At 42.5% G+C, this 15731-nt stretch overlaps 1 protein-coding gene across 3 annotated transcripts in view; it reads left to right on the top strand.

Annotated features, from left to right (window-relative positions):
* Window positions 1-15731, top strand: part of nfx1 (nuclear transcription factor, X-box binding 1) — a 147277-nt gene that overhangs the window by 59746 nt on the left and 71800 nt on the right. For all 3 annotated transcript variants that reach the window (XM_038797589.1, XM_038797587.1, XM_038797588.1), the window contains 3 exons: window positions 1452-2522; window positions 5703-5864; window positions 12158-12235. In XM_038797589.1, the coding sequence (XP_038653517.1) occupies window positions 1499-2522; window positions 5703-5864; window positions 12158-12235 (1264 nt within the window). In that variant the 5' untranslated portion in view covers window positions 1452-1498. The remainder of the gene's footprint in view (window positions 1-1451; window positions 2523-5702; window positions 5865-12157; window positions 12236-15731) is intronic.

Here is a 15731-nt window from a genome sequence, read left to right on the forward strand (position 1 = left end):
TGCTTCCCCAATTGTGTCCATTGTCTCTGGAATCGTTCCATTAACATGCTAATTATCCCGGTGATTGCCTCATTAGTATGCGGAATGTTCGTTTCGGTGCTGTCTGCTTTCTTAGCAGACAGAATCCACACCTGCTGGGGGCAGCCTGCTGGGGCTGCAAACATTGTCCATTTTATCCTGTATGCTTTGCGTTCCTCCATTTTGTATTTAGGGAATGGCCAACTTCGGTGGCTACAGGTATGCCTGGTGTGGCTCCTGGCATGCCCTCCTGCACTCTTCATTGAACCAGAGTTCATCCCTTGGCTTGCTGGTAATGGTAGAGTGAGGTTATGCAGGGCCATGAGGTTACAGATTGTGGTTGAATACAATTCTGCTGCTGCTGATGGCCCACAGCGCCTCATAGATGCCGAGTCTTGAGTTGCTAGATGCGTTTGAAGTCTATCCCAATTAGCGCAGTGGTAATGCCACACAACACGATGGAGACTATCCTCAATATGACTTTATTTTGTCACTTCTACTGAAACCCTCATGGATAGATGAATCTGCAGTACACAGGTTGGTGAGGATGAGCCAATTATGTTTTTACTTGTTGGTTCCCTCACCACCTGCTCGTCTAGCTCTTATGTCCTTTCTGACCCAGTCAGCTCAGCCTGTGCTGGTACTGAGCCACTCTTGATGGACATTGAAGTCCCCATTCTGTGCCTAGTGCTCAGTGCTTCCTCCATGTGGTGTTCAACATGGAGAAGTATTGATTCATCAGCTAACGGGGGATGGTACATGGTACTCAGCAAGAGGTTTGCCCATGTTTGACCTAGAGTACCAGTCAAGCAACAATACCACTGTGCCACCGCCAGCCCATAAACTAGCAACCAGGATCTCAATTAGTAATCTCCGATACCTTCTCATGCTACATGCAAGTGAGTATAAAAATAGGAGGATAAAGCAGATGGCATGAGACCTCATGGGGTCTGCAGTAAATATTCATTTTAATTACCCGAATGTCGAGTGGGATAGTAGTAGGGTGCTCAGGAAACTTTTCTACAGCAGTATGTTTCCAGCCCAAGGAGAAAGGAGGCATTGCTGGACCTGATTCTTGGGAATGAGGTGGGCCATATGGATGAAGTATCAGCAGGAGAACAGTGATCATTGTATCATAAAGTTTAGGGTGAGAATGGCAAAGGATCGCAAAAGATCTAGAGTAAGAATGATTCATGAAAGCCAAATTCAATGGGGTAACTTCTGGACCAAATAATTTGGAGTGAAAGCTTGGCAGGAAAATGGTAGCTGAACAATGGGCTACCTTCTCTCTCACTTTTTTTATTTTGAAAGCTTCAGAAGTTATTGGTAGTCATATTTAGATTTTATTAAATGTTGAAGGACAAGTGGAAGCTTTGAGACCAATATTTTTTCCAGCAGCTCACATGAAACTTTTATGTATCTGTGCTCAACAGGTGGACTGGAGCTTAACCCAGATGCCGCAGATTTCATTCCTCGGGAAATGCAGGAAACGCAGAGAAAAAAGAAGCCAGAAGATTTTAGTAGGAATAATAACTCAAATCCACCACCATCAAGGCAGCAACCATTTCGTAGCTATCGTTGTAGTTTGACACACAAGAGGGAATATTCTCAGCAATCAAGGAACCATTATGAGGAAGACCCCATCCCTAATCCCAGGACAGAGGGTGAAGGACGTAGGACCAACCAAAGTAAAACAGGCATGCATAGCTTTCAAAATCAGCGCCGTCACCGGATGAGAGAAGAAAAGTCTTGTTCTGGAGAAACATGGCTTGCTGAAGAATCACAACAGGAAATTGTTGGAAACACTCAATCAAATTTATTGGAAAAAGATTTGGTGGAAGATATTACACATAAGGACACAATGGAAATGGGAGCAGAATGGGTAGGTCACAGAAAGATTCACAACTTAGAACAAGAAAATTGGCGAGCACCAGAAAGTCGCGGAGGAGCCAAACCAAAGAAAGTTAACCTGCATGTGCACAAACCTGGTCGAGCAAAGATTAACCAAGGAAGACCGACCTTTGAAAAGGACAACAGAGCATTAGGAAACAAAACAAATGAAATGACTGAAAACTTGAGCCCACTGGAGCCTAATCAAAATGAAACACTTGGTGACCTTTCTGTAATGGATAAAAATGATGAAAAATATGATGAGTCACAGAGAAAGTTTCTGAAAAATAAAAATAGTCAGAGAGAATTCACCTGGAGAAGAGAGTACTCTGACAATGAAGTGTACAGAAGTCGGACTGCAAACAATATTAGGGTGGACACGAGTTTCTCCAAGACTGCTTCAACAATGGATACCAATACCGATCTCGATGAGGAGAGAGTGAATCCCAAATTGCAGGAACGATTGAGCCACCGAACACAAACATGGAAAGTGAGTGAAGTAGAGAGAAGAAGAAAACGACCACAAGATCTGCAAAAACGATCTTTTGATTCAGGAAGGAAGACGTTTTGGAGAAAACAGATGGAAGTGCACAAGAGCAAGGAGACTCACACAGGTTAGTTTCATAAACCTCATTGATTAAAACTTTTTAAAAATACATTTTTACAAGTATTTGAAGTAAGAAGGAACTCAAATTCCACCATTTGTACTATTTGGAACATTCCACCTTGGCCCTCTCAAATCCAAGCAGAGTTATACATTACAACCATATATTGTTCAAATTGCTGCCAGTATCCTCCAAGAAATGAAGAATAATGCAGGCTGTAGAATCAGTAAGTTCTGCCCATTAGAAGAATGTATTTGTATTTCCAGTTTCATGAAAATGGCCATAAGAAACAAGTAAAGTGAAGCTTTGAATTGAGAAAGTAAACCCTTAAAATTTGCGAAATTAATTTGTGAAATGTCAGGCTGATGGAACGTTAGTAACCAGTGTTGATAGGTTCTCAGCCATATTTAGTCATTGATGAACATTTTTACTGATCATGCATCGTGATAAATATTCAATTTTGCTGAAATGACTAGGTATGTGGTTGATGAGAAATGAATGATTTTGGCTGAAAATTTGTGGAAAGGCAATGCAAACTGCTAAATGATAACACTCCCAGGGTGCCGGAGAATCATAGAATTTACAGTACAGAAGAGGCTATTTGGCCCATCGAGTCTGCACTGGCTCTTGGAAAGAGCACCCTCCCTAAGCCCACACCTCCACCCTATCCCCGTAACCCCACCTACCTTTTTGGGACACTTGAGGGCAATTTAGGGTGGCCAATCAACCTAACCCGCACATCTTTGGACTGTGGGAGGAAACCGGAGCACCTGGAGTAAACCCACGCAGACACTGGGAGAACATGCAGATTCCGCACAGACAGTGACCCAAGCCGGGAATCGAACCTGGGACCCTGGAGCTGTGAAGCAACTGTGCTAACCACTGTGCTACCCAAAAGGTGTATATGCATAAATATTTGGAGATTGATGGGGGAATAGAGTATAAAAGAAAGGAAGTTACCCTATATCTTAAAACATCTTAAAAGCTGGAATTGTATTCAATTCTGGACACAATTTAGGAAGGATGTGAATGAAGGCCTTCAGTAAGGTTGTAGGGGTGATTCACCAGCATGGCAGTGGAGATGAGGGACTTGGGTTATGTGGAGAGCATGGAGAAGCTATCCTCTTCAGAGCAGAGAAAGTTTTTGAAAAGTGTTTTGGTGGATTTTGACAGAGTAAATAAGGATATACTGTTTCCAGTGCCAGAAGAATTTGTAAACAGAAAACATTGATTTTGAAGTGAATATTGAAAGAACCAAAGATGATGAGGATTTCCTTTACACAGCCCATTTTGTGATCTAGTGTACATTTGTCTTAAAGGGTTGGTAGAACCAAATTTTGTCGCAACTTTTGAAAGGAAATTTGCTAAATGCTTGAAGGCTCAACCTCTCTAATCTTATTTTGTGATTCTTGACCTATGCATCTACATGTGCGGTACCTTTAAATTTTTGTGCCACTGCACACACTTTCTGGTTGTTGCGTGGTCCTGGAGCTCAGTGGAAACTTTGCTTAATGGGAAGACATTTTCAGGCATGTTGGGGGAATGGGACTAAATTATTTACATTTATTCAGATTTATTGTCATGTGTACAGTGAAAAGAATTGTTCTGTGTACAGTCCAGACGGGTCGTTCCATACGTGAAAAACTAAGGACACACGATAAATACACAATGTAAACAGGCACAGGCATTGAGTGAAGCATACGGAGTGTAGTACTACTCGGTAGAGAAGGTGCATGGAGTGATCAGCTCAGTCCATAAGAGGGTCATTCAAGAGTCGGGTAACAGGGAAGAAGCTGTTTTTGAATCTGTTAATGCGTGTTCTCAGACTTTTGTATCTTCTGCCCGATGGAAGAGGTTGGAAAAGAGAATAACCCGGGTGGAAGGGGTCTTTGATTATGCTGCCCTCTTTCCCAAGATAATGGGAGGTGTAGATAGAGTCAATGGATGGGAGGTGGGTTCGCGTGATGGACTGGGCTGTGTTCATGACTCTCTGTAATTTCTTACGGTCTTGGGCGGGCAGTTGCATACCAAGTTGTGATGCAGCCAGATGGGAGGCTTTGTATGGTACATCTGTAAAAATTGGTATGAGTCAATGTGGACATGCTGAATTTCCTGAGAAGTATAGGCATTGTCGTGCTTTCTTGGTCGATGTGGGTGGACTAGGACAGATGATTGGTGATTTGCACACCTAGGAATTTGAAGCTGTCAACCATCTCCACCTTAGCACCATTGATGGGGAAAGGGGTGTGTACGACATTTTGCTTCCTGAAGTCAATGACCAGCTCCTTCCTTTAGCCGAAAGCATAGTCATGATGGGTCAAGTGGCAGCATCTTGTGCTGTAGCGATCTACAAATGCATTATTGTAGAATTAATGGAATTCCTCAATAACTAGTTTGAGGAAACATAAATGGTAATAATAATACCTACTCATTTGTCCTTGAAATCAGGGTTTTGCACACGGCAAAGCTTTCCCCTCTCCATGGCATGTGTTTTAAAATGTTGGTCTCGTGCCTTTTCCTGTGCCAGAGTGAACATAGCCACATGTTCCCATTGTTCAACTAATTAGACCAGGCTGCCTAGTTAATTGGTAAGTTGTTCTTGAGGATGGTATGTTGGGAAAGCCCTAGAACTTGGAGTCACAAAACTTTGGCTCAATGAAGTTAAAGTCTTTTGACTTCATGCAAATAGGATGTTAACTTAGGATCCATAGAATCCTTACAGTGAGATAGTTTTTTCAACTTGCATCCTCGTCTCTGAATTCACAATTCTGGCTTGCCAATCCACTACCGTAATTGCTATATTACTGTACCCTGCTGTGGTTACATTTGTAGAGAATCCCTCCACAAGTGTGGAACTACTGGGTTAGACCATCATGACTTCTTGTGGTGGCAGCATTTTAAGGTGGTGAATTAGGAACATCTCCAACAATGTTTTTATAAAACTTTAAAATGTGTCTTTTTTGCACTCCTCATTTTATGCAGCAGTGGATATCAATAAGCCAAATAATAACACCCATATGTCTGTCATTCCTTTTATATCATTTAGCAGATAAAACTCATTGCAATGTAATCTAAAGTATTCACATTTTTCAATCCAATAACTATTATTTCGCCTGATCCCTTCCAGTCTTTTTTTTTTCAGCAACCAGTAGCTTTAATTGGTCTAATTAACTATTTATTTTCTGTCAGGATCACTGATTGAACAACTTACAGCTGAGAAATATGAATGTATGGTTTGCTGTGAGGTGATCCGTGTGATGGTACCTGTTTGGAGCTGTCAAAGCTGTTACCATGTGTTCCACTTGAATTGTATTAAGAAATGGGCAAGATCACCAGCTTCGCAGGCTGAAGGTTAGTTTGCTATTTCTGACAAATGATCACGGACCTGAAATATAAACTCTGTTTCTCACTCCAGGCCTGCTGTACCATTTGAGTTCTGCTGTTTTCCTTGATTTATATAATATATATAATGTATACAGTTAATCATTCTCCTCTCAGGAGATGAATTAGTGTCAGGTCTTTTGCAGACCAGATTGTAGGTGATTTATTGGAAGAAACCAGATAAATTCTGGTGTTCACTTCTGTCAATGGCAAACCCATTCTACGAGTGTGCACATCTACCTGCAATACAAGTTACACCTGTAGGTGGCTCTGTAGTTGTCCATTGTTGAATTCAAATCTATCCTGTTGACGCTAAAAGAGAAACAATCACTGAGATCCTTTCATGTCCAAGAGGTGAATGATGTCTTCCTTTTCATAGCCCCATTAAGTGCTCTAAAATCACAACTAATGTCATCTTAACTGCTTGTTACTATCCACATAGAGATGGATAATATTTTAAAAGAAAGGAAATCCACAATGTCAACAAAAACCGATGAATAAGATTTCACTTTTTAAAATTCATTTTTTCCAATTAAGGGCAATTTAACCTGGCCAATCCACCTACCCTGCACATCTTTGGGTTGGGGGGGAGAAACCCACCCAAACACTGGGAGAATGTGCAAATTCCACACGGACAGTGACCCAGAGCCAGGATCGCACCTGAGACCTCTGTGAGACAGCTGTGCTAACCACTGTGCCACCGTGCTACCCTCAGGTTTCATTTTTTAAAACTTTTACAATAACAATCAAACCAAGATTACCATAATACAAACATTAGTAGGTGAATGATACTTAAAACAAAAGGGTAAATTTCACTCTGAATAGTCAGTGCAACAAATTTGCACTTTATAAAACCACAAACATCCACATCACTCCTCACATATAGGGCACCATATGCAGTTCCACAGGTCTCTAACTTAGCCTTTGTTATCCATGGATCTCGCACTTTCCCATTCAATCAATTTAGCCTTGGAGTCTTGTTCACTGGCAGTCATATTCCATCCACTGTCCCAGGATAGAGTTGACACCGACTAGGCATGTGTTTATGACCCATCTCTTCAAGGGCAATTAGGGACGGACAATAAATACTGGCCCAGCTAGCAACACCCATGTCCAATGAGCGAATTGAAAAAAATACTTTGCTAAATTTATACTCCTTTCCCCTTGGCAATAAGGGTTGCCATTACATTTGTCTTAATTATTTGCTAACTTTGTGTGATTCATGTACAGGGACACCTAAATCCCTCTTTATTACAGCGTTAAATAACGTTCTTTCTGTTTTTACCATCAAAGTGAGCAACCTCTCATGTTCCCACATTATACTCCCATCTGCCAAATGTTTGCCCACTCATTTGACCTATCTGTACGCCTTTGCAGACTCTTTGTATCCTACTGAAAACTTGTTTTCCTACCTATCTTTGTAATGTCAGTACATTTGGTTACTATACACTTGTTCCCTTCATCCAAGCCATTAATATAGATTGTAAGTAGTTGTGGCACCAGCACTGATCGCCATGGCCCACCACTAGATACAGTTTGCTAACTTGAAAACAGTCCAAGTAGCCTGATTCACTGTTTCCCGTTAGTTAACCAAGCCTTTATTGTTGCGAATATATTAGTACAACACCATGAGCTCTTGTGCAGTGAACTTTATGTGGCACTTTATCAAATGCCTTTCGAAATTCAAATAAACTACATCTAGTGGTTCTTTATCCACCCTGCTTGTTACATTCTCAACTCTTAATAAATTTGAGAAACACAATTTTCCTTTTGTACAATCAAGCATAGTCAGCATGCTTTTATTGTGATTTTCTTGCTACTTTCTTAATACTGGGTTCCTATATTTTCCAGTGACAAATGTAGACTAACCGGCCGATAGTTTCCTGCTTTTTACCCATCTTTTTTGAATAGAGTGCAGCATATGAGGTTTTCCACTCCAATGGGATCTTGCCACAATCTAGGAAATTTTGGAAGATTACAATCTATGCATCGTTATCTCTGCAACCACATCTTTTACTTTCCTAGGATGCAGGCCATCAAGTCCAAGCGACTTGTCAGCCTTAATTTCACTAGCTTTCCTGGTACTATTTTCCAAATAATTATAATCTTTATAAGACATTAGTTTCAAATACAAGTTTCTCATCCTCAAACTGTATGTTAAATTCATTATGTTATGCTCACTCTTACCAAGAAGATCCTTTACAACTGCCAAAATTTGGTGGAAAGCTAAGATAATTGCAATGCCAGAGCCTTGCAAGCACCCTCAAGAAGATTCCAATTGCATACCAATTTCTCTTCGATCCATGTATTATAAGCTGTTACAGAGGATCTTCATGTACCGTATCCAACCAACTGTGGAGGATACACTAGCCATACACCAAGCTGGACTCTGGAAGGAGCACAGCACAGAAAACCAGATAATTACCCTCACCACCCATATGGAAAATGGCTTTCAAAAGCGCCTTCAAGTTGGAGTCATCTACTTCGATCTTACTGCAGTTTATGACACTGTGGGCACAAAGGCCTTCTATTCAAGCTTTCTAGGGTCCTACCACCCTGGGTTATTAGTTTTGCTTCTCTCCTTCAAAACAGGCTATTTCGAGTATATATGGGGCCCAATGTCAGCATATCGAAGATGCAGCAAAATGGCCTACCTCCAGAATCAGGACTAGCCCCCGCCCTGTTCAACCTGTACGTTAATGACCTACAAACCACATGCAGCCGCAAGTTCATCTACACAGATGACATCTGCTGTGCTTGCCAAGCGAGAGATTCAAGCACATTAACAGTGCTCTTAATATGACCTTCGTAAACTCTCTGAATGCAGCAAAAACTGGTGACTCAAACCAAGTGCTGCCAAAACCGTATAACCGTGACAATGCAAGAAGGCACCAGGAAGTTGACCTCTACCTAAACAGCAGCTGCATCAAAGACCTATCTACCTTGGTGTCGTTTGGACTGCTCGCTGATCTTTAAGCTACATCTCCAGAAAGTCTCAGCTAAACTGAAAACATGCAACAATCTCATCAGCAAATTAGTAGAAACCTTTTGGGGAACCAGATCTGTAAGAACTTCCTCTTTGGCTCTCTGAGTACTGCGCTTCTGTCTGGAAGAACTCTGCGCACTGGTAGACATCCAACTGAATGAGACCATGAGGAACGTCCCTGGAGTAATCTGGTCAACGAATACAAATTGGCTACCGTTGTACTGTAACATCGCACCGCCACAAATCTGTTGTGCAGCGAGCACAGTACGATTGCCAGAGAGAGTGCACAGAAATTGGATCTGACACTGATAGAAGACATCACCCACCCGCCAAACGCCTCATTACAAGATGCCCAATCTGGACCAACCTATCTGAGCTGGACAGTTCTGCTGCAGACCTGTAGAAGGACCTGTCGCACAACACTAACAGCACAGACCAGAATCAGCACTTGGTTGATGATCCTACATTGGAAATCTCATGCTTCCACCTCCTGTGTGGCAAATGGGTCAAATTGAAAAGGTTTGCACTGGAGTCGGACACTGCTGCAATACCCTCCCATTGGGGACGCGTGACTCACTCCTGTGCAATTGTGATGAAATGGAAACCGTGGTCCATAAAATGGACAAGTGCCCCAACCAGTGCTTCAGTGGCGATCTTACTGACCTACAACAGGCTGATGAGGAAGTTGCCAACTGACTCAGGACTTCAAATTTGATCTCTAGCTGTTCATCCATGCATATGATAGTAGTAGTTCTATGATTTAATCTCTTGCCTCCCTCAGTAATCTGGGATAGATGCAATCTGGCCCTGTGGGTTTGTCTACCGTAATGCTTTTTAACACACCTAACAATTCCTCCCTCATAATAACAACCTGTTCTAAAGTGTTTATACATCCCCCTGAGACACCACCAATCAGCGTGTCCATCTGCTTTGTGAATAACGATGCAAAGTACTCATTAAGGACCTCGCCTACTTCCTCTGGTTCTATACATATTTTCCCTCCTTTGTTCTTGGGTGGGCCAACTCTTTCTCTAGCTACCCTCTTGTTCCTAATATACATACAAAACGCCTTGGGATTCTCCTTAATTCTGCGAAGGACATTTCATGACTCCTTTTTGCCCTCCTAACTCCCTGCTTGAGCTCTTTTCTACTTTCCTTGTATTCCTCAAGTGCTTTATCAGTTTTTAGTTGCCTGTACCTCACATATGCATCTTTTTTCTTTTTGGCAATATTCTTAATTTCCCTGGTCATCCCTGGTTCCCGAATCCTGCCTTTCCTGTCCTTCCTTTTTACTGGCGCATGCCTGTCCTGCACTCCCATCAACTGCTCCTTAAAAGACTTCCATATGCCAAATGTGGATTTACCCTCAAACACCCTCTCCCAAACAACAGCCTCCAAATCGTGCCTAATCTGGTTGTAATTAGCCTTCCCCCAATTTAGCACCTTAGCTCGAGGACAACACCCGTTCTTTTCCATGAGTATCCGAAAGCTTACGGAATTTTGGTCACTGTTCGCCACATATTCTCCCACTAGAACGTTGATGACCTGGCCGAGATCGTTCCCTAGTACCAGTTCAAATATAGCCCCATCTCTAGTTGGACTGTCCACATATTGTTCCACAAAACCTTCCTGGACGCGCTTAACAAATTCCTCACCATCCACACCCCTAGTCCTATGGGATTTCCAGTCAATATGAGGAAAATTAAAGTCTCCCACTACAACAACCCTATTATTTCTACATCTATCCAGAATCTACTTGCATATCTGTTCCTCAACTTCCCGTGGGCTGTTGGGAGGCCTGTACTACCCCCTTCATAGTGACTGACCCCTTATGTTTCTGTGCTCTACCCACAGTGCCTCATTACTTGATTCTTCCATGGTGTTCGCCCTCTGTACAGCTGTAATATGTTCCCTAGCCAGTACTGCAACTCCCCCACCTCTTTTACCTTCCTCCCTGTCTTGCCTAAAACACCTGGAATATTTAGCTGCCAGTCCTGACTTTTTCAAGTCTCCGTTACAGCAACTACATCCAAGTTCCGCGTGTGAATAAAGGCTTTAAGTTCATCTGTCTTACCTGTTATACTTCGTGCATTATAGCAGATACGCTTTAGACCTCCAGCCCCACTGAGCTCGACCTCCCCCAGCCTACCCTTCCTCTTAGTGAACGTGACCCTGGTACCATGCTCATCCCCAGTCTCTACACTTGCTGGCTTACTGTTCTGATTCCCACCCCTCTGCCAAATATAGTTTAAATCCACCCGAACCATATTAGCAAACCTCCCAGTCAGGATATTGGTGCCTCTCCAGTTCAGGTGTAACCCGTCTTTCTTTGTACAGGCCCCATCTTCCCTGGAAGACGTCCCAGTGATCCAAAAAACTGACGCCCTCCCTCGTGGCACCAGTTCTTTAGCCATGTGTTTAATTGCACTTTATCCCTGTGTGGCATGGGGAGTAAATTTCCTGAGATTTCTTTTTTTTTTATTTTAAAAATAAATTTAGAGCACCCAATTTTTTTTCCAATTAAGGGGCAATGTAGCGTGGCCAATCTACCCAACCTGCACATATTTGGGTTGTGGGAGTTAAACCCATGCAGACATGGGGAGAATGTGCAAACTCCACGCGGACAGTGACCCAGGACCGGGATTCAAACCAGGGTACTCAGCACCGCAGTACTAGTGCTAGCCACTGCGCCACATGCCGCCCGTAATCCTGAGATTTCTACCAGAGAGGCCCTGCTTTTTAATCTTAAGTCTTAAGAACTCTACTTGAATATTCTTGTCACCAGAAGCGTTGTGGAGGAGCTCCTATTGTAACTTCAGCAGAACATCTTGATCACCTTTTTACACAAAATGAAGTTACTGTGAAAAGCCCTAGTCACCACATTCCGGCGCCTGTTCGTGGAGGCTGGTACGGGAATTGAACCCGCGATGCTGGCCTTGTTCTGCTTGACAAACCAGGTGTTTAGCCCCTGTTGCCATGAGTTGCCATGGATAATGTCAATGCATTCTTTTGGAATGTTTTTTAGTATGTTTTGTTTTATTGAACAGTTGTATTTGTATTCCATTTTCATCCAACGCACTGTGTAGAAGTAAAGAAAAATAATAAACCTTTCAGAAATTGTTTGCAGTCAGTAAGAGTCAGGAACTTGCAGAGGTGTATCTTAATACGAGCAAATTTGTGTTCTCTTGCAAGGAGCAATGTATGAAAAGGTTATGGGAATAAAGTTTGTTCCTACCATTTTGTTGAACTAAGTATTTGCATTTATTTTGCATTCTAGATGGGAATGGCGGTTGGCGATGTCCTGCATGCCAGAATGTTTCTGTTCGAGTCCCTAATTCTTACATGTGCTTTTGTGGTAAGTAGTATTTACTTGAAAATATTCAGCAGTAAATTGTTTTTGAAAAATGTTGAAATAAGTGCCTTGTGATTCTTCTGCATATAACATGGAGGGCGGGATTTACCAGCTGTTCATTCCAGTGAGAAATTCTGGTCCCACACCCAGGCATGAGTTTACGGGTGACAAGGGATGTAGTCAGCGGGAAATCCCGTTGACGACGGCAGAACCAGTAGATTCCGGGGGGCGTTGCGCCTCCATCACCGAAAAACACGTGGCGGTTTGGCCAGTAAATCCCGCCCACAATGTAATTTGTTTACTTTTAATTTTAAATAAAGATGTTTCTAATACGTATGTAATCGATCTGGGGTGAAAATTATACACCTGATTTTTGACTGCTTGATTTTTAATGCATACCTCCAGAATAGTGTGAACTCTAGGATAGTTTATGGCCGGATGCTGCTTCGGAATAAGTATTAAAGTAATTACACTCATGCTTTGGGGTCTCCAGTACGAATGAAACTGAGCACAAAGTTGCATTTGCAAGAAACAACTGCCTAGCTTTTAATAATATTTGTCGCACCAAACACGTTACAATTTAATGATTTTCATTATTATTCTCTCATAGGTCTTTCACTCTTTCATTATTTCACTCAATGCTTTTGTAAACTTTCCTTCACGCAAAATCTCCTTTCCTGACCCTTTGCTAACACATCCTTCTGTTGCTGATTTTGATTCTCTGGCTACTGCTTGTTTTTCTGCATATTCGATTATCTATGATCCAAATCTTGTTCTGCACTTTATCAACTAACCTTTTAGAGAAATAATATTAAGGTGGAAGGAAAGGAAAAGTAACACGTGGTAATGTAACATAAGAGACCTCAGATATTGCTAATTTGCTTCAGTATGAAGACAAGCAACTGACATTCCACTGGATAATTAGGAAACGGCAGACTTTATAAATTAATATTTAGAGTAAAGCAAGTCAAGAGATTTAGTTGAAGTAAAAAACAAGGTAATGTAGAAAGTAATGGAACTTGAGGTAGACAAATCTCTAGAACCTAATGACTTCCACCCGAAGCGATTAAAGGAAAGGTGGGGGAATTTTCAGTTGGGTTAGTCAAGACTTGTCATACTTTTGTCGGAATTTGTGCCTTTTCATTTGGAAAATTGTACATAACACTCCATAATTTTAGAAAGGAGAGACCAGGAATTTATAGACCATACAGATTGAACCTCTCATCCGGGAAAGTGTGACTGAGCACTTGAGTAGCTATGAACTGATCAAGGATTGTCAGCATGGATTTATAAAGGGTAAGTCTTGTCTGACTAATCCAGTTAAATTGTTTGAGTCAGTCACTTAACGGAATTGTCAGCAAATGTCTACAGTTAGCACTGCCACCTCACAGCGCCAGGCACATGGATTCAATTCCACCTTGGGTGACTGTGTGGAGTTTGAATGTTCTCCCCGGGGTTTTCTCCAGTTTCCTCCCGCAGTCCAATGATGTGAAGGTTAGGTGGATTGGCTATGCTAAATTGCCCCTTAGTGTCCTAAAAAAGATTGGGCGGGGATGAGGAGGTGGGTAGGGGTCAGAGTGGAGTCTCCTTCAGAGGTTCGGTGTGGACTTGATGGTCCGGATGGACGCCTCCTGCACTGTAGGGATTTTATGATCTCAACTTCCCACATTTATTTAAAGTTCCACACAAGATTTCTTTTTTCCCATTGGTTCATTGATGTGGGCATCGCTGGCTGAGCCAGCATTTATTGCTCATCCCTAATTGCCCCTTGAGGGGTCAGTTAAGAGTCAACCACATTTCTGGATCACATTGTGCAATCATCAGCTCATGACTTTTAGGATGGCAGAAAGGCATTGATGAAGCAGCTGAAGATGGTTGGGCCTAGGGTGATGAAACAGCTGAAGTTGGCTGTACCTAGGATACTACCCTGAAGAACTCTCTGATGCCCTGGAACTGAGATGACTGACCTCCAACAACCACAACCACTTGGAGCTGAGTATGAGTCCAACCAGTGAACCATTTTCTTGACTTAACTCCAGTTTTGCTAGGGCTCCTTGATACCACACTTGGTCAAATGCGGCCTTGGTATCAAAGGCAGTCGCTCTCGCCTCATCTCTGGAGTTTTGCACTTTTGTTCATGTTTGAACCAAGGCTGCAATGAGGCCAGGAGCTGAGTGTCTTTGGCAGAACACAAACTGGACATCAGTGAGCAGGTATTGTTCAACGGGTGCCACTTAATTGCACTGTTGATGACCCCTTCCATCACTTTACTGATGATCGAGAGTAGACTGATGGGGTGGCAATTGGCCGGGTTGGATTTGTCCTTCTTTTTGTGTGCAGTTCATAACCTGATCAATTTCCCACACTGCCAGGTAGATTTCTTTTTTCCCATTGGTTCATTGATGTGGGCATCGCTGGCTGAGCCAGCATTTATTGCTCATCCCTAATTGCCCCTTGAGGGGGCAGTTAAGAGTCAACCACATTTCTGGAGTTACATGTGGGTCAGACCAGGTAAGGACTGCAGATTGGATTGGATTTGTTTTATTATCACGTGTACCAAGTTACAGTGAAAAGTATTGTTCTGTGTACAGTCGAGATGGATCATTCCATACATGAAAAAAACATAGGACATGCATCATGTAAATACATAGATACAGACATCGGGTGAAGCATACAGGCCTGCAGTACTACTCAGTACAGAAGATGTGTGAAGAGATCAGATCAGTCCATAAGAGGGTCATTCAGGAGTCTGGTAACAGCTGGGGAAAAGCTGTTTTTGAATCTTTTAGTATGTGTTTTCAGACATTTTGTATCTCCTGCCCAATGGAAGGAGTTGGAAGAGAGCATAACCCAGGTGAGAGGGGTCTTTGATTAGGCTGCCCGCTTTCCTGAGGCAGCAGGAGGTGCAGACAGAGTCAATGGATGGGAGGCGGGTTCGTGTGATGGACTGGGCTATGTTCACGACTGTAGTTTCTTATGGTCTTAGGCTGAGCAGTTGCCATACCAAGCTGTGATACAGCCAGATAGGATGCTTTCTATGGTGCATTTCCTTCCCTAAAATACAGTAGTGAATCAGATGGGTTTTTACAACAATATATAGTGCATTCATGGTCAGCATTCCAGATTTTTTATTGAAATCAAATTTCATCATCTGCAGTGGCGGGATTTGAACCTGGATCCCCAGAGCATTATTCTGGGTCTCTGGATTACCGGTCCAGTGCCAATACCGCTGCGTCACTGCCTCCCCTAGATGTCAGTGTTGTAGCTGTAGTGGAATACTTTGCATGGGAGACATCAAGTTCTGGAGCACAGGTCTTCATTATTATTCCCAGAATATTGTCAGGGTCCAGAACCTTGGCAGTATCCAGTGTCTTCAGCTATTTCTTGATATTCCCGTACCAGCCTCCCCGGACAGGCGCCGGAATGTGGCGACTAGGGGCTTTTCACAGTAACTTCATTGAAGCCTACTCGTGACAATAAGCGATTTTCATTTTCATTC

This window comes from Scyliorhinus canicula, chromosome 5 (assembly GCF_902713615.1).
Source record: "Scyliorhinus canicula chromosome 5, sScyCan1.1, whole genome shotgun sequence".
NCBI lineage: Eukaryota > Metazoa > Chordata > Chondrichthyes > Carcharhiniformes > Scyliorhinidae > Scyliorhinus > Scyliorhinus canicula.